Source organism: Cynocephalus volans, chromosome X (assembly GCF_027409185.1).
Source record: "Cynocephalus volans isolate mCynVol1 chromosome X, mCynVol1.pri, whole genome shotgun sequence".
NCBI classification, from domain to species: domain Eukaryota; kingdom Metazoa; phylum Chordata; class Mammalia; order Dermoptera; family Cynocephalidae; genus Cynocephalus; species Cynocephalus volans.
In genome coordinates this window covers 93,410,201-93,437,665 of record NC_084478.1, presented here as the reverse complement: position 1 = coordinate 93,437,665, position 27,465 = coordinate 93,410,201, and the positions used below count along the sequence as shown (strand labels likewise).

Here is a 27,465-nt window from a genome sequence, read left to right as displayed (position 1 = left end):
AATACCAGGCCCACAATTAATGGGACTTTCTTCATGAATTTTGCTGTTGTGAATTGAATGGACAAATACTGAATCCCCTTAGAATTGACTTTGCTCTTATAGACGGAGTCTCTAAGTTGAGGGAAGAAAGCAGGAAAGCAAAAAAGGGTTAAGAAACAGCAAAAACTTCATTAAATGAGCTAAGCGTGCACGCTTTCTCATAACAGTTAATGCATTAGTTAGATCTACCCAGTTGCAGCAGAATCAGGCATTACCAGAAGATCCATGAGCTCTGACGCTCCTGGTTTCGTAAAGATGATTTGCAAAGCTACATGAATGGACATTTCCAAATTTTCTGAAAGGGTCATATAAAATGATGACCCTCAGATGAACCTAAATGTATTTTTTGGTCACATCCAATTCTGTTGCCTTTATGTAGCTGGAGTCAGCACACAGTCGAAAGGCATTGATTAGTTAAACCTCCAGCAAGCAACATATTCATGGTTGTCTTTGTTTTTTCAAAGTTAGGAAATAGTTTTCTCATGGAAATGTCTTTTTTTTTTTTTTTTATTAGAGTGAGGCATTTTTTTCACAATAAATAAGAAAATAAATGTGACCTGCATATAAAGAGCTAGAAAACTGCATTAGGATCACAGGGGAAAATTTCCAGTGGTCAGATTTAATTCTTATTTTTAGATGCTTTTGCATTCCTAACATTATATTGATTTGTTTCATCTGTTTTCTTACCACTAAATATTTTTAAATATTTTAAAGGATCTAAGCGTTTTGGGGAACCCTATAAATAATGAATTACAAGTTGTGCTCTTAATTCCATGTTTGGGTTGTTTCTAAAATTAGCATGGAAATTTAAAGATTGATTAAAAATGTTGTCTACAACACCTTTAAAATACAGGTAGGTTGCTATTACTGTATCTGTGGCCTTTATAAACAGTAATGAAGTTAAACAAAATTCATGGCATTATATACTTCTGAAAGGTAAATTACATTCACATTTATGCATTTTTAGAATATGCCTAACATAAATGTACAGCCTTTTAACAGCTAAACATACAAGAAATTTGCTCACGCTGTGATTAGTCCCTAAGTATCTGTACTATTATTCGGTTTTCAAAGACATATTAAGTATATACGTTTTCTTATAAAAACACGGAAAAGTGCTTTCTCTGTCATAAAGTAAGAAGAGTTAAACTTATTTACTTTACTTTTATGAAGAGTATCAACATAGGTGTTCATCCCCACCCCACCTCTAGGGTCACATATTAAGCAGTTGTGGAAAGAACTATGCTGTTGTTTACTATACCTTGCATAGCAGCACTATCATGAGGAGTCCCATTGTTTTCTGTTTCAATATCTGGCATTCCAGTATCTGAAAGAAGTGACATTCGAGATTAAGGTACAATTCTGTGTTTCCTGATTACACTTAAAGGGAAAACTCCAGTAAGCCAGTACTTTGGTCCTATAGATAACACAAGATCTCTTGTATGTCTGCTTTTTTTAATGGTAGGAGGGAGGATTATAAATGATAGCTGAACTTTACAATTGGGCATATATTTCTAGGTACATAGTAAATACTTCTTTATTCATTTCATTCTCTAAAGAGAAATCTCTGTCCATAAAAATCCCCTAAGACTGTCAGGTTAGCCTGCCCTGACTGCGGAACAAGAAAAAGATGAAAGACACAATTGCATAAGTGGAAATGTCCCATCTTTATGGTGTATTTTCCACTTGTAAGAAGTGATATATGATGACATTATCTCTATGCTAAGTGCAAACGAAGACCAAAATACACATTATGGTTTGTGGTCTATAGTACTGGCTCTAGGGGCAAATGTTTTACTATTGTGCTCTTTAGATGAGTTCCAAAGGCTAATAATTGTGATGTAAAAACGTTGTGTGTGTGTGTGTGTGTGTGTGTGTGTGTGTGTGTGTGTGTGTGTGTGTGTGTGTGTGTGTGTGTACTGCAAATTGGCTCTAAATGAGATGAAACAATGTTATGGGGTTTCAAAATTTAAAATGGAATCAGAAAAGTTAGGAATTAAGAGATTCCGTGATGTAAGCATCTCTTCCCACAGGATCTCCAGGGATTTACTTAGGATACTCTTTTTCAACCAGGCATTCCTTAAACATCTCAACACAAATGCAATCTGCATAAAAGGAACCAGCATAATATAGTTGATCAAAGCAGAGTTCACCAAACATTGGCATATTCTAACATGAATAAAGCACTTACATTTTAGGTGCAGGAAGGTTATCAGAGCTCCTACTTCTATGCAAAAATCAGTGGGATTTCCTGTCACTGCTAGGCTATTTGTATCTCCCACAATAGAGATTACTTTGGTTTAATTCATGAACTAAAATACTTGGTCTCAATTGATTTTTTAATTACTCCTAGACAAAGTCCATCTTTCTTCTTCTTCTTTTTTTTTTTTCTTCTCTTTTTCTTTCTTTTAAAATCGGGTTTTGCTTTGTTTACCTTGAGTGTGAAAATCCAAATCAGACGTTACCTTTCAACATCCTCAGGCCACTGTCACTACTGGCTTGCTTAAGTGCCTGCTCCACTTGCTCCCGGCGCTTTGATTCAAATTCCAAGGCTTCCTGCAGTTTTCTCTTGGCTTTTTTCTCTTTTTTCAGGCGCTTTTGCATGGTAGCTGAAATGTGAAGAGGTAATTTGCAAAGGCCTGGTCAATGCAATAGGGTTACCAGTTTTTATTAATTATAAGCCATAGATGTAGGTATACAGAGAGGCATATAAATGTCTCAGTTGACACTTGATTAGCTTCTTTTGGTCCCAATTCTCATTAGGCTCATCTAAAGTGTGCTTTGTTTACTGTAGTTCAATCACACAACCAGCTTCTTTTGATTTTCTCATTTCCAGTGTGTATTCTCTTTAATATACATGCATTTGTATGGTGGTGGCAGTGGGGGTTGAGAATTGTTTTCTATTTTGACTCAACTACATGCATTTAATGATAGCATTAAATAATTTATGCCTTTCTTAAGAAAGATATTATTATTATTAATCAAGGTATTGCTATTTATATTTCAAAAGGCAAAAAAAAAAAAAAACCATTCAAAATATCTAATGTTTTGCAAGACAAAATCTTTCAAACCGAAACTGGCAAGTGTTTCTCTGAAATGTTACCAGTTGTAAAGGCAAATATCTATTCAATCTGCTTAAATAATGCAGAAATCAGTTTCTCTCTCTTTCTCTCTCTCTCTCTCTCTCTTTCTCGATGTGTGTGTGTATACATATATATGCATACATTTTAAAGAGAATAAATTTCAACAATGATTATAAAAGCAAGCTATACAAACACAACCACGACAATGTTTCTTTGCTATGCGGAAAAGGTAAAGAAAAGCTAAAGAATAGCTACACTTCAACTCTCAGGGCTTCATGTCTCAACTAGAAACTTTAACTGCCCTGTTGCGCAATTGCTTCTAAACTCTGAAATCTTGAAATCTGTGATAGTTTCGCAAATAGTATTATTGGGCTCCAGCAGTATATTGGTTCATAGCAGAGTTGTAAAAAGATTGACCTTCACATTTTTCCTAAATCAGTTTTTGAAAATTAAGATATTGATGTTGTGGCAATAAAAAAACACTCAAGGAACATTAAGCAAAGTAATAAATCATGTGACATTTAAAAAATGTTAAATGCATTCATATATAATTAAAATATTTCTACTGAACTGAATACGATGCTAATTTGAGTTTCAAGTGTATTCATTTCACAGTTCAATGTCTTTTCATATAAATGACCTTGAGCAACTTAAAGAGAATCAATTGCCCAGGTAAATTTCTGTTCACTTAAGACAAAAATTCAGAGGTCTATGGTAATAACAAAATGGAATTCTTTGTACAAAGATACCGAGAATGTGTGGTTTTTGTTATTTTTGATGAAAGACTGTTGAATAAGTTTTAATGTAAAAGTATTTTACTATCATAATTGTACTTATCATTCAAATAAAGCAATAAACAAATTATTTAAATCAGAAATCTAAATTTATTCAAATTAGTGCATAACTTAATGTCCTTGATAAAACAAAATTTTGCTTTCCACTCTTTACCTCTTTCCGTATTTTGGGCTTTGCGACCCTTCCATCAAAGGGTAAGGAGGGAAAGGAAAGAAGCTGAAATTCACAAAAATCACTTTTGCTGCTGTTTAGGATTTTATGGTAAATGTGGGGAAGATGTGGAAATTATTGACTAAAATGAGGTTATAAATTTTCTCTGATTTTGATATGAGCTAGCCTCACTTATTCATTACTGTGGGTAATCTAATGGCTACCCACAATTGGAAAGTTAGTTCTATTTTTGAACAATCAATAGTTCTCCATTCTCTCCCCTTTGTCTCCATGCCTACTCCCACTACCCTAATTCAGTACTTATCGCCACTGCCCGGTGATCTCATTTTGCATAGATTTTTTGTTTTCAGTCTTACACCAACCCCTCCCCCCCCAATCTATTCCTAACACCAGACTGATCTATCCGGTTGAAATCAGGCTCTCATCCCTCGGCATATCTTTTAAGATCTCCTATCACCTATAGGATAAAGTCCAAGCTAACCTTTTACATAGTTAAAAACATCCTTCATAATTTAGCTTTTATTCCCAACTTTCTGCATCATCTCCCCCCATTCACTTCATAAAACCCAAAGTCATTGTAATAACAAACCATATATAATCGCCCATGTATGAAGTTTCTTGTCCTTATGCCTATGCTGATACCTCTGTCTAGAATGCCCAAATCACTCAGGTACCTGCATTCCCTTTTCCAGCCTATTGATTCTTTAAGACACAGATTCAGGTCAGGAAGTCTTCCTTAAGCACCTCACCACCACCAGCAAACTAAGCTAACTACCCCCTTTCTATATAATCATATAGACTGTGCATGACTGTCACTTTGTTGTGAAATTAACTGGTTGTGCTAGCCCTCTAAAATGTAAATCCCTCAAGGACAGGGGCTGAGTTTTATTCATTTTATATTCCCAGAATCTAGCACTGTGCCTGGCAAAGAGTAAGCATTTCATATATTAGGAATTGTTAGATTATTTATATCCAGATGTATTTCATGAAATTGGGAGAGAACTATGAATATTCATGTTTCCAAATCTGCCACTGGTCCAAAGTGCAGATTTAGTGCATTATTTTTTAGTATACTAAGAGAAATAGTATACATTTCTTACCTTGTAGCTTACACACAGTATTTCATTCTTAGCTTGTCATCTGTTCTCAGCAATTCCAAACTACCACTGAGAATATTTCTACTACTATTGAAAATATCTCCAAAACAATATTCACTCTGTAATTGAACTTATTAAACTTACTTCTGCTCTGCAGCTCAACTGCAAGTTGTCTTTCAAGGTTTTCTCTAATTTCTCTCTCTCTATAGAGCTCTATTCGCAGTTCCTTCTTTTCTTGTTGAATCTGCTTCTCCTGGATGCGAGCATTATCCAAAGCCACTTTCAGTAGACCCTGTCAAAGTACAGCAAATGACATGCAGTTCATATTATCTGTTTTAATTTCCCAAATATGAAATAATTTATGTAGGTGCTAATGTCTTGTATTACATTTATTTTGTTTATAGAAATATTGTTGACCTGAATGTTGGTCAACAGAGTCTCCACGGAGGATAGACTATCAGCAAAAATGAATGGTCCTGGGAATCCAGGGGGCAATGCCTGCCCCTGAGTCAATTGGATCTTGTCCAAGGGTGACTTCATCATTGGAATTTGAACTGGTACCTCTTCTGCAAAAACAAAATTAATATAAGAATGTTCACAAATTAACTGCTCAAAAGTTTCACTAAGTCATCTCTAATAGGCCTGTAAAAAGATTTTGTTTCTAAAACTAAATGATGGACAAATAATTAAAAGTCATACCTATTCTCCAGCTACCTCTAATTTCTCTTAATAAATGTTTAAGAACCCATGAAACTGAAACAACATTTACTGTTAAAGAGACACGAAATCTAAAGAAACAAATTTAAGATACATACACTTGACATATACGTTTATGAATATCTATAAATTGAATAATCAGATCACTTCCTGGAAAAGCATATGCTGCCTTTTATTTTTTTTCTCTGCAAATCTATCTATCATCCATCTATTTTCATTATTTTTAACAGCTTTATTGAGGTATAATTTACATACAATAAAATTCACCTATTTTTAAGTGTACACGTTTTTTTGGTAAATTTACAGATTTGTCTCACCATCACCATAAATTTATTTTAGAATATCTCAATTCCCGCCCCCCCAAGACTCCTTATGCTCATTTACAGTTAATCTCCTTTCCCATCCCAGCCCCAGCCCCTGGCAACCACGAATCTACTTTCTGTCTCTAAAGATTTTCCTTTTCTGGATATTTCATATAAACAGAATCATACAATGCGTGCAGTCTTTTGTGTCTGGCTTCTTTCACTTAGCATAATGTTTTTGAGGTTTATACATGCCATGGCATATATCAGTAGTTTCTTTCTTTTTACTGCTGAATAGTATTCCATTGCATTAATATACCACCTTTTGTTTAAACATTACCTAGCTGATGGGCATTTAGATTGCTTCCAGTGCTACTTTTTATTTTGAGGAATATTTCTTATGAAAAAAAAAAAAATCACCTGTGACATAAAAACACGATCTATTTTGTATGTATTTTCCCCCTTTATTTTTACATTACGATCTCTCACATTCACATTACTTTAATGAGATTCTCTCTTAGTGTCAGATAGAGACACCAATACAATTTTTGTCTATTAAGATGCTTCAGATTTGTTTTGGACAGATACATCTAATTAAAAAGGGAATCTCCTCTTACTTTGAGAAGCCTAACTACTTGGCTATCCACTTGAATTCTACCTGACAATATTTTATGTGAAATGTATGAAATAGATAGCAAAGTTTCCTCTGCATCTAGGAAAGGGGGCATTTTATGACATACGTGAAAAGAAACTGCTACAGAGAGGTAATCTTGAGATGTAACCGAACATGCTCAGTTACTCTCAATTGTGGTGAATCATAGTACTTCAAACAGTTATTCTATTCACCAACAGTCTTTCAATTTCAGTAACAGGGCACAAGAAAAATTTGAAAAACATGCATCTCTAGCGAGAAAAATTTTCAGAGACTCCATATATTCTTATGCGACTCATGCAAGAAAAAGACTAGGCTTGAATCTAGACCTTACCAATTTTCACGTAGTTTGGAAACAAAAGAACCCCCCAAAATCTAGCTATTGGCTCTAGTTCCTGTAGGGATGCAAATACGAATTTGTCATATAGTTAGACTTCATTTTTCAATTGCAAGCAGCAATATACATGTAGTGTGCAGAATCTTGAACCCCATTGATTTCACAGTCATCATGGTTTGCTGTGGGATTTCTTTTGTGGGAAGTAGTGACATACAGTTGCGGGAAACGTCAGTGAGATTACTTAATGCGATAGCATTATCTCTGAAAAAAAATGCTCTTAACATAGATCACTTTTACATTTCCTATTTTCCCAAAACAAATAGGGATGAAACAAGCTAAATGATTATTTTAGACAATCAACAGTTTCACATTATTTGAATCCAAATGTTAAAAAGAGTATTTGTTTATTGGTCTTTAAAATTTCAATAAAATGCATAAAACATCCCATTAATTTTCTTTGGCACAGGAAGCTATGATGAATATCTTCCTAGGAATTATTTTTTAGTAAAATTTTAAAAAATAGTATTTTAATCATAGGTGCATGATGTATGTGTTTTCTACAACTTTGTTGTAGTTTTATTTCCATAATATTGTTATAATAATTTGGATATTTTAAATTGACTCTAACCTCTTATAGAACATTTCTCTTTTTTTTTTTTTTTTTTTTAAGTCAGTGATAGGTCTGGAAGTGAAGTATTCCAGAGGGAATCAGCACATTATCACAAATTCTGTGACCTTATTCAACTATATGGTTTCATTTGAAATATCTCATAAAAAAGCTGAATCCTAAAACATGTCTTAGCTAGAAGCTCTTATGTTTCTAAAGTATATTTCTCAATAACCAAGCAATGGTATGCTTTATTTGTATTGTTTGGTGTCTGTATGTAAACATCTAGTATTCTGTCTTCTCCACATTAAGTGGATGGAATGACTTCATAATGATCCATCAACATTAATAGTAGCTGGAGAGGTTCTACACCTTTATATTGATGTTTTTAATCTTAAAATATAAATTTATGTAGCCTGAAAGATCTATTTTTACAAAATGAACTGCTATGGAGTTAGAATATTGACTTCCTGCTCATTCAAAGACAATATAATATTTCCCTGAATAAATATTTTGTATCAGAAACAGATTTCTCAAAATTAATGGATTCTTTATTATGTATCACTCTACACACACATGTAATCTCAGTGGTGAGAATATGAGGGGCACTTTACAAACAAGATACCTGAAAAGAAAGCAATACATTCAGTATGCATAAAATAAAATTATAACTACGTTAAAATCCCTGCTAGGAGTCTTCTATTCAGAGATTAAAGAAATGCCATTAAATTGGATGAAAGGAAAATTACTATTGACTATGAAGACAGGTTGCATGGTCTATGGTTTGTAATGTTGCCGTACAGTAGATTGAAGTTTCAAAATAGTATTACTCTTCTTTAAAGAGATAGACACAGCTGAATTAGGTGTTGCTTGTTGCAGTGAGGATCAAATGCAAAAAGAATCATATTTCACCAGACCTAGTCAACACCAGGAAAATAAATAGAAATATAAGAGGTATGCAGGCAATGATTCATTTTGATAATCTGGCCCAAGAGAGACACATAGAGACAGCACACAGATCTAAGCTTCTATCAAAAGACAAATAGGACACAGAGGGTGGGAACTGGGATGACAGTGTAGCAGAGGTCACATCGATTTTCAGCAGCAGTTTTCACACAGATGAGATAACCCTGGACTCTATTTGGCCCATTGTTCATATCCTACCTGTCCTGCAAGCAATAAATTTCCTAGTCCTAGAAAAAGGGCAGTAAAGAAGAAGGATTCTACTTATGACTTCTCATGATTAAGTTTCTGTGCTAACCAAACATGCTTTTCAGACCAAGGTCACATTGCATGTTAAGGTCCATAATAGCCCAAAACTAGTAGAAGTGTAATTTTAGTGTATATGAGTGGAAACTGCCAAACTATTCATCAGGGTTTTTTTTCTGATTTAAATCACATGGCACAAAAATAAATGATAACTGCATTAGAAATTGATTTCAATCTTGTAATAGGTCTTCACATCTGAATGGCATCTACATTTTGCTCAGCATTTGAATAAATGCACTGTTACATGGGAATTTATTAGGCAGGCTTGAGAAATCCTAACTGGCAATGAAATTAAAAATGGGCAAGTACTAGAAACATAGATTGTCAGTTAAATGAGAGCATCTCCTTTTAAACCTGGGAGAAAGGGTTTGTTTCAGTATTCTATTTTGATTTAAAAGTCTGGTGCTCAGAGTGTACATGTTAAAACTTTTATTAGCACATATTACACAATGGTATAATCTAAAAAATATAGGACAATTGCTATCTAGTCAAGGACAGGAACAACCTCTCCATTTATTTAAGCAAAGTGGAGACCGCTTTTATTGAGCCTGTTTGTTAAACCTGCCATACTTTGTAACAGCACTTAGAGGAATAAGCTCTTTATTTTAATTTCTTGCGTAGGAGCCAGATGAATAGATGTAAAAGTTGACAAGAATTTTATTTGTAGAAAAAGATAAATATAAGGTAAATGCTCCGAATGGAAAAGTTCCCCTGAAAATTAACATCAAGGCTGCTAGAGACTTTCTATATGCCTCTAGTGCTTATTCTCTAACTTTTTCATGGAGTTAAGTGTTTCCTTTTTTCTCTGGGTTTTGAGGATCGTGATACAGGAATAGAAACCGAACACAGCTGACTCACCCAGCGATGGAAAAATGCAGCTACCTACAGGTCATTAGTTTTATTCTTTAACAAGTAAATTATATTCCATTATTTGATTTGAGAGCTTTCCCCTAAATACAGCTGGCCCAGGGGACTCTCCTTTGTCGATGTCATTAGTATTACATTCAGCACAAGCAAGACACCTGCTTCCCTCCTCCAAACTGAGGAACAATAACAAGATGACCAACTACTGTGTAATGATGTGACCTGCATGAACAAAGGAAGTATCCATAGTCTCAGTTGAACAATGACTCCTCAACTGTTGCCATCATCAAATGTGAAAAGGAAAAACTTGATCCCAAATTGTTACATTTCCTTAGGAAGATGAAATATAAACAATGCAGACAAATGGAAACAGAAAGCTAGTAGCAAAGGAACGAAGGGCCCCAGTCTGAGAAAGTGAGGTAGAATACTGCTAAAACCAATTATATGTCTCTGTTTTGCTCTGAATCCTTAGATTAGTAATTTGGCATAGTAGTCTCTCATATAAAGTATGAATTAGAATTAAATTACCTTTAAGATAAAATATTATGCCCAAAACAAATATTATGTCCAGTGGAAGAAGTGTGTGTAAGGAAAATATAGGAAAATGGTCAGGGCCCCTCGGATGTTCAGAATCTTGCCAAGCATTTGATGTAAACATGCACGTGCACCCAGTTGTTCATTGGCTATTGACTAATATAATTGTGCATGTGCATCCAGCTGTCCTGGGTTATGGACTTCAGTATAAAGGACAAGCAGCTCTGATCCACAGGGACCGCCGCCCACGAGATGCCCCTCCGGTGGGGGGGGGGTACCATGGGGAGGCTGCTACTGCTGCTGCAGGCTGTTGCTGCCAGGGTCCCCAAGATGCCCCAAGAGGCAACCACTGCTGAGGACTGAGCTCGTGTCGTCTGCCAATGACTCCCAGAATCTTTCTCAATTATCTAGCATGGACCTGTGTGTGAGGGGTCTCTATGATCCAGCCTGGCTTGTGAGGGGTCTGGTGACCCAGTCTGTACAATGGGTCTGAAGGGTCTGTGGGCCCTAACCTCATAGCCTGGACAAGTGGAAACTTAGTATAACTAAAATAATGAAACATTTTGGCTTTAGCGTTATTGCCTCAACCCAACAAGTGGTGTAGTCATGTAGGTTTACACTAGGTTTGCCAGATATATTATAGGGGGTCTCTGCAATTTGAATTTCAGACAAATAGCAAATCATTTTTTTAAATATAAGTATGTCCAAAATACTCTGAGACATCTTTTTTTAAAATTTATTTTATTGAGTCAAAATCGATTATACATATTTTGGGTGTTGAACATTGAGATATGTTGATTAAATCAATATTACTAGCATATATATTGTTACAAATCATAATTATTCTTTATGCTCCTTGTCTAATCTCTCCCCTTCCCCATTCTCTCCCCCTCCCCCCTCTAATTACCCTAGATTTCTTCTCTCCTTCTGAAAGAATAATGGTTACTCTGTTAACTTGTTGCCTAGATGATCTGTCCAATGCTGAGAGCTGTGATCAGTTCCCCCAATATTATCATAGAGCAGATGCTTCTTCTGTCACTCTGAAATGGGTTTTGTGGAAAGAGACATCCTCTTCTTTTCTTTGTCTCTGCTGGTGACTCTTCTTCTATGAATGCACTCCAGTGGTTGGCGGACCATCTGCACCGTGGTTGTGGTGTCTAGCCGCTTTTGTGGCAGCCATGGTTATTGTGGTGGTGGTGGTGGGCCACCCATGTGGAGGTGCTGTTTTGGGTATGCTCCTTGGCACTGGCGGTGTGCCTGGTTGTGGGGTGTGTTTGGTCCCCTTCTTCATGCCTCTGGTCCCTGGGCAGGCCCCAAGGTGCTGGCGCCATGTGCCTGGTTGTGAGAAGGGTGGCCAGTCCCTTTTTCCATGCCTCAGGTCACCGGGTGAGACCCAAGGAGTTGGCTTGGTGTGGCTGCTTGTGAGAGAGGGATCCAGTCCCCTTCTCCATGCTCTGGGTCCCTGGGCAGGCCCCAAGGTGCTGGCGCGATGTGTCTGATTGAGGGAGGGCGGTCTGGTCCCCTTCTCCATGCCCCGAGTCTCTGGGCAGGCCCCAAGGCACTGGTGCCATGTGCCTGGTTGTGGAAGGAGGGTCTGGTTCCCTTCTCCATGCCTCGGGTACCCAGGTGAGCCCCAAGGTGCTGGCGTTTCGTGCCTGGTGTGGGAGGAGGGTCTGGTCCCTGGCTCCATACCTCAGGTCACTGAGCAGGACCTGAGGCACTGGCTTGATGTGCCTGGTTGTGGGAGAGAGGTTCGGTCCACTTCTCCATACCTTGGGTGCCCAGGTGGACCCCGAGACACTGTTGTCATGTGCCTGGTTGTGGGAGGGAGGTCCAGTCCCCTTCTGCATGCCTCTGGACTGGGTGGACCCTGAGGTGCTGGCACAATGTGCCTGGTTGTGGGAGAGAGGTCTGGTCCCCTTCTCCTTGCCTCGGGTCCCTAGGTGGGCCCGGAGGTGTTGGTGTGGTGTGTCTTGTTGTGGGAGGAGGGTCCAGTTCCTGGCTCTGTTCTTCAGGTCACTGGGCAGGACCCAAGGTGCTGGTTTGGTGTGCCTGGTTGTGGGAAGGGGGTCCAGTCCCCTTCTCCGTTCCTCAGGTCCCCAGGCAGGGCCCAAGGCCCTGGCGTGGTGTGCCTGGTTGTGGGAGAAAGGTCCCCTTCTCCATGCCCTGGGCCCCTGGGTGGGCTCTGAGGTGCTGGCATGGTGTGCCTGGTTTGGGAGGGTGGTCTGGTCCCCTTCTCCATGCCTCGGGTCCCTGGATGGGCCTTGAATTGCTGGCATGGTGTGCCTGGTTGTGGGAGAGAGGTCCATTCCCCTTCTCCTTGCCTCGGGTCCCCAGGCAGGCCCCAATGAGCTGGCATCATGTGCCTGGTTGTGGGAGGGGGGTCCAGTCCCCTTCTCCATGCCTGGGGTCCCTGGGCTGGCCCCTAGGCATTGGCATAGTTTGCCTGGAAATGGTAGTGGGGTCTGGTCCCCAGATCCAAGCCTCCAGTTCCCAGGCAGGCCCCAAGGTGCTGGTGGTGTGCCTAGGCCAGAACTAATTTTTTGTCCTTTGCTTCTAACACGGGGGTACTTCCTGTGTGAACCATTACTTGAGCTGTGTGGTTGTTTAAATTGCTGCTTTGCTGCTGTTTCCCTAGGGAAGGCTTTCTGTGCAGCTCAGGGTTTAATGGTTGACCTTATAGGTACTTCCGGCTCTCCAGAGACCCGGTGGATCTGTGTTCTGTAGAATCTCTGATCTGGGCCTGAGTTTTTTTATCAAACTGCACCCCATGCAATTCTGCATTCCTGACCAGTCTCCTCTGAGTGGTCCTGTGCTGATTGGGGGGCAGTTCGGCTGTCCTTGCTGTGTCCCAGTGTTCTCATCTCGCCCACCGCCCATGCTCCAAACACTTCCCATGGGATGGGCCCTGCACTGGTCCCTTGCAATGACTCACCGGCCTCTGAATAGCTCCCTTTTTTCAGTTGTTCTGGCTCCTTGCTCCTGCGTGGGTCCATGGGAAACCTATTAGTGGTCTTGCTATCCTGGGGGTCGCCAAGACCCTCTTCTCTCCTGCTGCCTCCAAGTAACTCCATCTGAAGGACACAGCTGTGTCTTCTGCCGTCTCCTGCTCCATGGACTCATCAGCTTGAGCCTTAAAGCAGCTGCGGCCTGAAATGCTCAGAACAGCTTTTTCTTTCTCTCATCATAGTTTCTCCCACCTTCATGAACTCTGTAGGTCTCTCTTCCTCTTGCATGAGCTCCAGCAGCCCCAGCTTGGCTGATGTTACATTTTTATAGTTGTAAATTTGGTTGATTTGTGGGAGAGAGTGACGCTGGGAACCATCCATTCTGCCATCTTGACCGGAACCTATGAGACATCTTTGTACTAAAAGAATGATTTGTCATTCACCTGACATGCAAATTTCACAGGGCACACTTTTCTTTTTTTTCTTATTTGCTAAATCTTTTAAAGCAAAACATCTCAGTGCCTTTAAAATGCTAATGCTAAATAATAGCATATGCTACATGTTAAGATAAACAGCAGAGAACATGGTGATGAAGAGGGAAAGACACTGGAGCCAGACAGCCTGGGTTTGGATCCCTGCTCTGTGTTTTGAAAGCCCTTGGGAAATTTACCGAAACTTTCCGTACCTCAGTCTCCTCATCTGTAAAGTTAAGATAATTATAATAATACCTACCTCCTAGGGTTGTTATAAAGATTAATGAACTACTATTTGTAAAGTTCATAGAACAATGCTTGGCCCAAAGTAAACGCAATATAAGTGTTTGTGAAATAAATTAAATGGTAATTGAAAATATCCAGAAGTGGGAGAGGGGAATATAGTAATGTATTTTACCACCTAAGTGCCTATTAACACCTCGTGATATACCATGTTTGGAAAGATCCTTTTCTAGGTTTAATTGGATGAAGTCAAATCAGTGATTTAGAACTAACAAAGTACTTTACAAGGTATGTTTTAGAGTTCTTATGCATTTTACTTGAGGTCACTGCCTTCATTCTTTGCTCAGATGTCACATTCTTAGTGAAACCTATACTGACCACCCTATTTGACATTGCAACTGCACTCCTATTCCCAGTCCTTTAACATACTTTTTTTTATCACCATTTTATATACAATCTAACTTACTTATTTATTATTTTCATTAAATATTTCATCCTACTACAATATAATCTCCATGAGACCAGGGACATTTGTCTGGTTTTAATTTTCTTACTGCTGTCTCCTCAGTATCTAGAACAGTAACTGTCTTGAGTCCATAATCAAGAGTCCATAACTTGAGTCCATGACTTTGGATATGCAGACTGGTAATCTTAAAGCCATGTAAAATTTCTAATCATCAGATTGATTCTGTTTTTTTCTATTCAATTCTTGTCAAAAGACAAGATTGTACATGAATATATAATTTTAAAAGTTTTTTACAAGTATGTGGTGGGAAGAAGGAAGAAAGAGGTGATGGAGGTGAAGAATTTATGGCCAACCCTCAGTCTTCTTAATAAGATCAATAATTACTATAATCCACAAATATTGTTACAAATTGAAATATTACAATCTTGAAAAATAGCATATATAGTTGTCACAAACTGCCTAGAGTGCACTAATCGAACTTGTCTACATATCATAGAGCTTTGAGCAAAAAAGAGCAAAATATAAATCTTTCTGGACCACTCACATACTTTCCCATTATCTCTGAGATGATTTATTATTACATCAGAGATAAAGCAAACCTGACTATTATTGAAGTACCTCTATATTCTCTAGAGCCTAGAAATAGAAGAAAGGTGAGGTTCCAGATTAGAAAGAAGTTTCATACAGAGACTAGAATTTGATCTAAAAACTGAAAGGAGAACAAGAATTTCTGATATAAACGACCAAACAACACCAGAGGCAGTACAAGTCCCTGCTCCAGAAAACCAGCCTGGCTACCTCTACGTAAAAGGCTGCAAAGAGAAGAACATTTCATGACTGGGAAGTAATAATATAACAGTATGCATCATAAACTGGCAAAGAAGAGGCAGAATTGGGAGTAGGAGTAAAGTGAGAATGAAGCTGATGTTTAAAAGAGGTGCATTTAGAATAAATGGGGGAGGGGCACACATTTCCATCAATTAACTGACCCTTCCAGGTTTTGTCATCCTGGGTTATCTGTAAAATGGCCTCAGAGTTCCAATACAGGCCTGCTGTTAGCATTATCGGGGATTCAGTCATCTGGCTGACTGCAGATGCTGTCAAGCAGATTTCTCATTTCGCTTCCCTGCCAGAAGATAGGTAGTCCTTTCCATCCACCAAAGGAAAAAAACCTCTTCTTAATCTGGCGCAAATCAGAAGGAGAAATTTACTGCTTTGCTCTGGCAATTCAGGTGACAACTTTAAAACCACGGCTTGTTTTTTCTTTGCTTAGTCAACATATCTGAGTAGAGAGGGTCAGTCGAAGGTACAAAGGAGCAGGTTATTAATCGAGTACCTGAGAGCAGTGGTTCTCAAACTTTCTAATGCATAAGAATGTCCTGGAGGTCTTTAAAAAACATTCCCCAATCCCAGAGTTTCTGATTAAGTAGGTCTAGAGCAGGGCCTGGTAATTTGAATTTCTAATAAATGCCCAATTGATGCTGATGTTGCTGGTGGGGGAATCACACTTTGCGAAACCACTAGGTGATATGAAAATCAATGAGATGATTAGTATTGTTTCCTATCACAATATCTTTTCAACTAGTTGTCTCATATTTCAAGAGTCATTTCAAAATGATAATTAGTTTTAAGTATGTATTGTCAAAGCTTCAAGAAATTGCATAAAATTAAAGAGGCACATCAACCAGCCTGTTCTATAGATTTGGAGATTCTAAATATCAATATACATTGCCAAAAAAGAATGAACAATGGGCCTATTTATAACACAGAATTACGAAACAAAATAGTAAATACACGAGACTACACAGGTAAAGGCAAAATATTTTTCCCAAAATGAATTTAACCTAAGCAATTGCTTAATAAAAAGAAAAAAAAAAAAAAACAGTTATGTGGATTAATCCTTAGATACTATTTACTTGTATAAAGAAAGGTGGAAAAGAGGTATTTTGGCAGGATTAAGATTAAAGATTAAAGATGATTCAAAATCAGAATGACACTGTCATAGAAAATTTGGCAAGAACAGCCTATATAATACTTTACAATTTTTCACCTATAAACTCTTTAATGAGGAAGGTGCAGATAATTATACAATTTTGCATTTGTATGAATATGCTTACTAATAACTCTATGCAATGATGAAAGTGTGCTTTCTACTAAGAAAACAGGAAAAATCCACATTAAAATTTTTCTTGGCAAATTCGGCCTTATTTTATAAATGTTGAAATTCCTTCACCCTCTATTTGTTACAAATATTTATGGATCCATATGAAATGGCAGATGTTAAAGCAGAGACACTGCAGACATTTTTCACTTTTGCTAATAATGCTAGTATTTGAGGATTTTTCCCTCATCTTTACCATAAGAGTTTTGGTTTAAAAGGAGATTCTAAAATGTTCACAAACTTTAAAATTTAGAATTATTTTGTCTTTGCTGAGGCTGGGTCTATGCAGACAGTGTAGAGTTTGATGCTTTTATTAACCTTCAGATATAAATATATATATATATGTATTACATATCATATGATGTATAAAAACAAATATATATTTATACAACACGTTTAATATGTTTCAAAGCTTGAAACATAAAGGGAAAAATTGTTTGGTCACTTCTTAACTTCCAGTCACATTTTAGATCACTAAGATTTTCTCTTTTCTTTCCCTATCTGATCCTATCCTCATACATATAGTAGTGTCCCCTTATTCACAGTTTTACATTCCATGGTTTTAGTTACCCTTGGTCAACTGTGGTCCAAAAATAGGTGAGTATAGTACAATAAGATTTTGAGAAAGGGTGGGAAGGAGGGAGAGAGAGAGACACTACATTCACATAACTTTTATTACAGTACATTGTTATAATTGTTCTAATTTATTATGTTGTTTTTGTTCATCTCCTATTTATGCTTATTTATAAATTAAATGTTATCACAGGTATGTATGTACAGGAAAATCATAGTTTGTATCGGTTTCAGTACTATCTGCAGTTTCAGGTATCCACTGGGGGTCTTAGAAAGTATCCCTCACAGATAAGGGGAGAAGAAAGGAAGATAAAGAGGAAATTAATAACAAATATCTTTCAATACTAATATCTCGTAATCAGACTTTTAAACTCACCCAAGCTTTTTGTCCTATATTCCAATTATGTGAAATTGGTATATTTTTATGATTCACTTACTTGGATAAAGTGCTTTAAGAATCAACATAACGTTTGATTCCAATGAAGTTATTTTCACGTAGTATCATATGTGCTTTGGATGGACCCTTAAGGAACATGCCTCCATCACCTGAGAAGCCATAGCTATCCAGATCCCTGAAAGATTGTCATTTTCCTAAGCCTATTTGATCACTGGGGAGGGTCACTTTGCTTACTGCTTTTGTGTCCACTGTCACCTCCCTTCCATTATTCATTTCCCCTTTGGCATTTTTTCAGTGTGAATGTCTAAATACCACATACTTTACACAACATTGAAATTACCTCCTGTTCTTGGTTACTGATAATGGATTCCACCTTACCTTCAGCAAAAATACCTGTAATAACAGATGGTGAAATGTGCCACAGTTAACCTATGATTCTCAAGCACAATTAGTATCACGGTTTCTTGGGAGAATTTACTAATAACCCATGTAACCATCTAACCTTACCTACCACTGTCTCTGAGACAGACTGCATGTTTTAAGAAAAATTATCTGAGTAAAAGGCAATACAACAAGCTATTCAAGTTTGGACACTGAAGTGTATTGCTTTATTGCTCACCTATAACCTTCCAGAAGATACTTTCTTTTTTTGTTGTTTTGGGTGTTTTGTTGTTGTTGTTGTTGTTGTTTGGCAGCTGGCAGGTAGAGGGACCCGAATCCTTGACTTTGGTGTTATAACACTGCACTCTAACCAGCCGGGCTAAACTGCTAGCCCACTCAGAAGATACTTTCTTATAATATGTGTTATCTTCCCCCATTTGCCTAAAAAGTGGGCTCTTTGGTTAGCAAAATTCTACTATTGACACGTCATAGCTATTTAAAATTTGTCAGCTGTTTCAAACCTTTGGAGCACACAGAGGCAGCATTTTCAGGTCCTAGGTAACTATTTGTTATTTACTTTTCAATGGAATAAAATGTATTATAAAAGAATATTTTGCTATGTCTTCCCCTGCTTAGACTCCACAAATATCATATCCCACACCACCACTAAAGCCAAAGGGTGCACACACAATAGTGGTAGTACCTCACAGATGTAAAATATCCCCTAATAAAATAAAGATATAAAATATGAACAATTACTCAGGTCTACTTTAATATAAGGGTGGTCTTAAAACTGTATTACTTTTGTGATACTGACATTCCCATTGGTACTTTGTGTATAGCTTTCTGAGCTGTATACCCTGTTCAAATGGCATTGTGTCTTTTTCCAGTACAGTACTGTTTGTATGCAAGCAGATACAAGGTTTGTAGAGAATGCATCTAGGGAGCCATAAAACTGGTGGAAAACATATTTCTCCTTGGTATTTTAGTACTTTGAAAAATTCAATCACAGGGAAAAATGTTTTGCTGTAAACATTTTAAAAGCCATATAAAGTCAATGGCTTCCCACTGCACCCGTTTAAATAATATTAAGAGCTAGAATAGGTCTTCTTATTTACCCAAGCTCAAATTCTTTTAATTTCCTTGATTTTCACAGGCCTTGTTCTTGAAATTTAAAAAAGGATTTAAGTGCAATGCAATCTGTGTGCTAGTATAATAATAAATAATCTGGTTGCCAATTTGCAATACTACAATGTTTTCCAAAAGGAAGCCAGAAAACGCATTTTTCCTTCAGCATAGGTTTTACTCTTTCTGTAAAAGGTATTGTTTGATTACCATAATTCAGCAAAGAAAGATGACATTTTACATGCTTAATGTGCTGTATACGTTTGTGTAAGTTTAGAATAAGCAGAGTGGGAACAAATGCCCTCAAGGTAGAGAACATTAGGATTTAAATTAGAAGCAAAAGCAGTTGAATCCTAAATTCAGGATTTTTGGTGTTGAAATGTGGGAATATTTGTTTTTGTTTTTATGCTTTTTCAATTTTTCAGAAAATCTTAGGAATTAAGGATTAAATTCCTTACTACTATACATTGTCTTTTACTCAGTCAGTCCCTATAAATCCCATTTCTATGTTTGTGAATGAGAAGCATGTGTGGGGTTTGTGTGTGTGTTCTTCCTTCCTACCACTCAAAATAGAGTAAAAGGATACGTCCAGCATCTCTGCTTCATCCCAAACAGGGTATTCTGTTTTATGCATTGTAATAATTAATTTGATTAACGAGCATCTTTCCTCAAAATTTACTAGCAGTTTCCAAATGTCCAAAGAATACAATTATGATAATAGAATGTAAAATCTCTACCAACTACTTGTTATCCAGCTGTCTTTTTTTTCTCAATTATATTATATGCCTGCCAAAATATTGAAGTCTGTTAAACATCGCATAAACATTAATTATTCTTTCCTGCCTCTTAAAGATATCCACACTTTTTTAAAAAGCAAAAGTATAGCACAATTTTTGTTTTTCTTTGTAAGATAAAGAGTTAATAAGGAAAGTCTACTCTAATCTATGTTTTTAGCAATTACTTTCACTCTTAGCTCCAGTCTTGCACCTCTGACTCTTTACTTCCACCGGACATTCCCTCACGACATGAAACTACTGAGAAAGCAAGCCTAACACTTTATTCAGGCCACTTACCATCTAACGATAGGCCTCAACCAATGTGACTTCATATTGTGATTCTTATTTTTGTCATTTTCATCTCTTACCAAGGTTGAATCTTCACTTTGACTCTTTTCTCTCTTTTGCCTCGCTCGTATCTTATCTGTAAACAGGTCCTCTTAATACTTCCATTACAATATCTCAACTTCCAACCACCTCATACCCGACTATAGTTAAAATAGCTTCATTAACTGGAGTCTGTAGCTTTGGTCTTTCCCTGGACTATTTCATTTTGGACAATAATGATAGATTAAGTTGCCCAAAATCAATGTCATCCCTGTGAACAAATCGAAACGCCCTCAAGCAACTTTAGAGTTATACCCCATCTTTTGTGCTTTATCCACAAATACTCCACTATAAAAGTTTCAGCTGTTGTGAACCCGTTTGACTCCCTGGCATCTATTACTCATAAATCTTTCTCATTTCTATATTTTTTTTATTCAACACACATTTCTAAACACCCAACCCTTTTAAGATCTTAAATTAATTTTTAATTAATCCTTTAAGAACTTAATGTTCTCCAGTCAAGCTTTTGCTGACTACCTTAGCCCACAATAACTTTTGACTTCTCTGAAAAATTACACAGAATAAATTTACTGACCACTAATATAGAATATTGTACTATCTACTAAAATATGTTTATCAGTAATTAAATTTTCAGATGGTAAAGTCTTAAATCCCTATTTAAGCATTCAATTATTTGAGGGTGGGGACTATTTGTAGTTTGTTTCCTAAATTACGTAGGACAAAAAGCCATAAGAACATTTAAAAGAGGCTAGACGTGCCTAGAGAGCACATATAAAGTCTTAAAACACAGAAGCATAAAAGTAAATAGATCCCTAAACTCTGAATCTTTGGAAATTTCCCATGATGCCCAATTCAGGGAAAGAGCACTCAACAATATAACATCCACTCTGTGGCTGGAGTGGGATTGTTACAAATTGTGTACATGTTTACTGGTCAAAAAGTCAGCAATGAGAATGAGATTTTGGTTCTTCCCTGATCAAATCCCTATTCCCTAAATCCAGAATGAATGAGTTTCTATAGGAGGAAAAGAAAATATGTGATTATCCTATCATTATTATTTGAAAACATTTCTTTAAGTAGATGTCTATGCTTGGTGTGAGATAGATTCTTGTTCTCTTAGAATTAATTACCTAAGTGTCTTCCATCCTCAGTAACAACATACTATTTATAATTTAAGTGACGGTTATTCTTCAATTTAATTTTTAACATTTGGAAAAACTGAATTTTAAATTTGTGGATCCTAAGCTCTTGTGTACTTGTTCTTTATTACGTACAACAAATGCAATTTAATCTTAAATGCTGTACTTTCAAAAGAGACCAGCCATAGCAGTATACAACTTGAGCTGTGCCTACACATAAAACTATGTTGATCCTTTTTCGTTGAAACATTTTGGTATAAAACTTTTAGTAAATTCAGAGAAAAAGAAACGAAATCAATTACCTTGCAGAGTTGACATGTTTTCAGGTTGAATTGATTGTCCAGTTCAATTTTAATAACCAAACTCTGTGTGCATATGTGTGGTATGTGATAGTCAAGTGCATGTAAAACTTAAAACTACCCTCTACATTTCTACCAAGAAATATAGCACACGTGTAAAATATTTTTTCTTTGCAAAATGGAAGAATTTCTGTAGCACTGAAGTATTATACAAAATTAAACTACAACTAGGAAATTCAATTATTTTTGGCTGTTTTCCTTTGGTTAATTCTACCTCTCTACCTTTGTCAAATTGTACATCATTTGGAAAATTGATGATATCTATTTCTAGTATTTTATGAAAAAAGTAGCTTTGTGAGTCCTTTTGGCATCGTATTTTATATGCATAAGTAAATGTTAATTCTATGCTGCAATATCTCTATAAATAAACAAGGCATTTACACAAAAATGTATAGTATTTAACTGCCTTTTGTCTCCTTATCTCTTTTCAGTGTTGTGCATTTGGCAATATCATATACCTTGTTCAAAATAATTTAGAAGAACCAGAATAGAGCTGTACACTGTTATTTAAGGCTTCATAGATATCTGACTGTTTTTTACACCATCTGAATAAACACACTAACTTTCAACATTTTAATTGAAGATAATCAAAAGGCAGGGATACGTTTTCTAAATTGTACACAGCATTTTATTTTATTTTATTTTATTTTATTTTATTTTATTTTATTTTTATTTTTTTTATTTTTTTTTAAATTTTATTTTGTCTATATACATTGTGGTTGATTATTGCTCCCCATCACCAAAACCTCCCTCCCTCCTCCCTCTCCTCCCTCCCCCCCAACAATGTCCTTTCTGTTTGCTTGTCGTATCAACTTCAAGTAGTTGTAGTTGTTATATTTTCTCCCCCCCCCGTTTTTTTTTGTGTGTGTGTGTGTGTGTGAATTTATATACTAATTTTTAGCTCCCACCAATAAGTGAGAACATGGTACACAGCATTTTAAATCGGCTCCATCTATTGTCTTTTAGATTAAAAGAATTATTGATACCAGCTGTAACCTTTTGGACTTCAACAGTTTTCAAGACGTTTTTGCAACCTAAAAGTTAGAGTAAATGTACCTGTGTTAGCCATGCTAACAAAACACAATCCGAATAGTCAATCATTCTTTAAAGACCTAACCCACAATTAAATACTGAAAGCTGGAAAGACACATAAAAATATCTATCAGACATGAGGGTGATTCTCTGCTTTCATGAGGAAGATAAAATTACTTCATGGAACCCACTGTCCTTTTCCATGAAAGAAACCACAGAGAAGCCTCTAAAATGCAACCACCCATTTACAATAACAATATCAACTTTGTGCTTGTTTCATGAATCATTAATCATAGTTAATACATATTTTTACATACATGGTAAAAATGATCTAGAGTAATTGAGAAGAAATATTTAGCTAAAGAAAAAAAAACCTCCTAAAAATAGATATATGATTGATTTTTCAAAAAGATCTCTTGAAATTATCATAAGGTAGATGGCTAACCCCACACGTAAGGACAAATCAGAAAGGGGAAAGTGTAATTAGACTTACCTTCGGATTAGAGCCTCCTATGTTAAAAAGCGAGTAACTTCTAGATATTATTAGAGCCTCAATCAACTTTAAATTTAAAATGATGTCTTATCAGGTGGGTAAAAAGAACAAAGGAGAAACTTAAAGTGAGTCTCCAATGACTTAAAGTTGCCTTCTGTGTAATGTGAATATAAATACGTTTCCTTTACTGACTGATTGTTTCTAAGCTATTTTCCCCTCACCTCTGTAATTTAGCCATTGGTGTGAGGGAAATCTCCATTAATTAACAGTAAGAGAAAAGGGAAATCATCATTATCTTAATAAAATAAATCATCATGGAGAAGATGAAAATGGGAAAGTGGTATAATTACAAATAATGTTTTGCATATCATTGCAGTCCAACAATTGTGACGAGGCATGCAACATGTAAAAGCAAATTCAATTCCATTGACTAGGGTCTCAAATAACATGTTTTACTACAGTGACGTGCTTTGGATCAAAAAATACTACTTGTTATGTATCACATTTTAGCTAGTGCATCTATATTTATTTTACTTTGTAAAATAAACACTAACTCATTTCCTAGCCCTGACAGAGTAAACTGAATCTTTTAATTTTCACTCAAAAGTGTCAGATCACAAAATTATTTTTTCCCAGTTAAATCTCTAGAGACATATTTCTATATTGGCACCAGATTTTGGTGAAGGAAAATTATTTTTAGAGGGAAATATTATTTATTGCATTAGTCTTAAATTTGTTCACAGCTCCAGTTCACTAATTTAAAAAAAAAAAAATGTTACGTTGGAATTGGCACATGAAGTACTAACAGGAAAATGTTACTTGAAAATCTTTATAAGTGGTTTGTAAACAATTAACCAACACTACTGTGAATGTTTGAGATGCCACCTTTTTTTGTTTGTTTTCTTTTATCATAAGATCAGTAAGAATTTTCATCAAACCAATTTGGACATGCTGTTTCCATCCACATCCTCATCCATCACTAGAGTAATTAGTTTGGCTGCCTCCTTATCATTATGACAACCACGACACCAGCACTGACTGCTCGTGGCTTGGTCCCTGCAGGTTGCACATGTATCAGCTATGATATAATCACTACCAAGCACTCACAACCTAATGGGCAGCAGCTGGCTCTTTAGGTCATATATGCATGTGCATCTCCACTCTCCTTCTTACTGTTCAGAAACTTCTGGTATTGTTCTCTGTGCTCCAGTTTGAAGAGAGAGGAAATAGAGCCAACATGCATGTTTTGTTGATTTCAGTTCTGTCACACTGCTTCCAAATGGTTATCTATCTGCCTCTCTTTTACTCTGTCTCTTCTCTCCTACCTTTCTTCAGGGTTTATATGGTGGGGGTGGTGTTAGAGAGTAGCTACGGTCTGTATTTGAGATTATGGAAGGAGGAAGGGTTGTTCCAATTTCTTCTCTCTATGGTTCCTCCTGTATATTCTTAAAAATACTCCTCGAATATGTCTATGAAGAGTTGCTTTTTGTGAAGTGACAGCCAAATTTTGAGATAGAAATCATTGGATCTTGTTCATAGCCATGTTTGTGACCTAGTTATCTTAGCTTGTCTTCTTAAAACTTATGAGAAGAACATTCTCTGAATTATAATTTAGGAAAGCATATATGAAGCATACGTGGCATATATGTAGCATATATGAAGCAAAGCCTTTGGAATTTACAGTTTTTCAAACTCAATCTCTACAATTCTAGCTGTTGTCCTCTTGTCTTTAAATTATAAATTGTGCTTTTAAAATTTTCACGTATTAAAAAGGACCTTCTCTTGACCATACTCCCTCCAACTACCACATCACCCCTCTCACCACTCGTAGCACAACTCCTTGGAAGAGTTACCTATTTTTGCTTGACTCTCTCATGAATTTAACTTCAGTTAAGATTTTGCTCCCATCTGTCCACAGACAGTACTCTTATAAAGGTGGCAAATTATTCACATTGCTAAATCAAAAGGACAATTCTCAGTTTTGATATTACTTGGATTCTCAGCAATTTTTGACACAATAGATCATGCTCTCTTTCTTAAAATACTTCCTTCATTTAAGCCCCAGGACCCCTCTTTCTCTTAGTTTTCTTCCCACTTTATTTACTCCTCCTTCTGATTTTCCTCCACAATTTTCTCTTCATCTCCCAAACCTATTTTGGAAAGCTTGAGGGTTCAGTCCTTGGACCTCTTGTGTTTTCTCTTTAATCATTTTCTTGGTGATTTGTCCAATTTTATGGCTTTAAACACCATCTAGAAGCTGATTATTCCCAAATTTATATTTCTAGCCTGTATCTTTCTCCTAAATTCCAGGCTGTATATCCCACTACTTTACTTTTTTACCGGGTGTCTAATAGGTAGCTCAAAATTTACATGATTACCTCCTTCTTAAATGCTTCTTCTGGAGACTTTCCATGTTAGGTCATAACAATGCCATCCTTCCAAATGCTCAGAACAAAAAACTTTGGAGTCATTCTTGACTCCTGTCTTTTTCTCACACCAAATAACAAATCTATCAGCAAATGTTTTTGTCTTTACTTTCAAAATATATCCAGAATCAGGCCATTTTTTTACCACTTCCATTGCTACCACCCTGGTCCTAGCCATTACAGTCTTGCATCACAACGTTGCAGTTGGGTCCTGACTATTTTTTCTGGCTCAGCCCTTCATTTCCTTGAGATTATTCTTAACCAGTATTCAAGGTGATCCTTTAAAACAGAAGTCAAGTTGTGTCTATTCTCCGTTCAAAACCCTCCAGTGGCTTCCCATCTCAGAGGAAAGGCCAAGATCCTTAACATATCCTATAAGGTTTTCCATGGTCTGGCCCTCTTTACCTCTTTGGCTTATCTCCCACTCACTCGCTCTGCTTCAGCCACACTCCATCATCATGGTCCTTACATTTACTCTTCTCTGGCTACAATGATCTTCCCTCAAATATCAGCATGGCTAGCTCCTCACCTGCTCCAGCTCTTTATTCAAATGTTACCTTTTGTGATGCTTTTTATGGCCATCTTATTTTGAATGAAATGGCTTTTGTCTCTTCCAACACAAACCACCCCTCTTTTCTGGTTTATTTTTTCCATAGCACTTATCACCACGTAACATTAAGTAAACAGATGATAGATAGATAGACATAAATATGCATATGTTATATATACATGTATATACATATGAGGGGTCTTCAGAAAGTTTATGGAAAGATTTGTATTTTCTTTTAATTCCATTTTTCACACTTTTTAAAGTATCCTTAAATTATTTAACATTACCTATCTCCTCTAACTAAAATAATCTCCACAGGAGTAGGGAATTTTGCCTCTTACTTATTGCTGTATATTTAGCACCTAGAATATTGCCTGGTACATAGTAGGAAGTCAATAAATGTATGTTAAATGAACAAAAGAAAAATAAAAACATTACTATGGTTCTAGTCAATTTGGGCATAATGAAGCTCTGTGGCATTTACACAGAGTATTATTCATTTTTATAATTCATATGTTGGGTTGTGACTTTCTTTTCTATATTCTTAAACCAGTAGTTAGTTCTTTCATTATTACTTAACATTGTGTTTGAATTATTTCCTTTAAAAAGCTGTAAATTTATTGAAGAAAAAGACTGTTTCTTCCACTTTTTTGCATTACACTTTTGGTGTCTTTATACAGCATGCTTAATGACTATTTGATGATGCATATAACTTAAAGGCAACTCAAATTCACATGCCTGTCTGAGTTTTACTCCTCTTTTAAAAAGCTTGAATTTTGAATGAAATTTCTATATGTTATCTGAGGCATCCTTATAGATATTGTCCATTTGTATGTTCATACGAAAATAGGCATTATTGTCATTGGAGTTACAGAGCAGACTTCAGACACTCAAAGGAATGTGGCAAGGGCTGACAGCAGAAAATGGGTTTGACAAGCTATTTATTTCAAAACTGAAAACTGAAAATTCTCTAAGTAACCCATTTTAATATGCCATTTTTATTTAGAGAGACACAAAATAACATCTCACGGGATTTATTTAAGCTATTTAAAAGACATAAACGTAAATATTATAAATGTGTATGCGCGTAGGCAAATCTATATTTATA

At 36.4% G+C, this 27,465-nt stretch overlaps 1 protein-coding gene across 1 annotated transcript in view; it reads right to left on the bottom strand.

Moving 5' to 3' along the window:
• Positions 1–1,259: 1,259 nt before the first annotated feature.
• The window catches only part of DACH2 (dachshund family transcription factor 2), a 551,156-nt gene continuing 524,950 nt past the window's right edge, over positions 1,260–27,465 (bottom strand). Inside the window, exons 9-12 of the mRNA XM_063084695.1 lie at positions 5,603–5,751; positions 5,330–5,477; positions 2,505–2,648; positions 1,260–1,366 (exon numbers count right to left, since the gene is read on the bottom strand). Of these exons, the coding sequence (XP_062940765.1) occupies positions 1,260–1,366; positions 2,505–2,648; positions 5,330–5,477; positions 5,603–5,751 (548 nt within the window). The remainder of the gene's footprint in view (positions 1,367–2,504; positions 2,649–5,329; positions 5,478–5,602; positions 5,752–27,465) is intronic.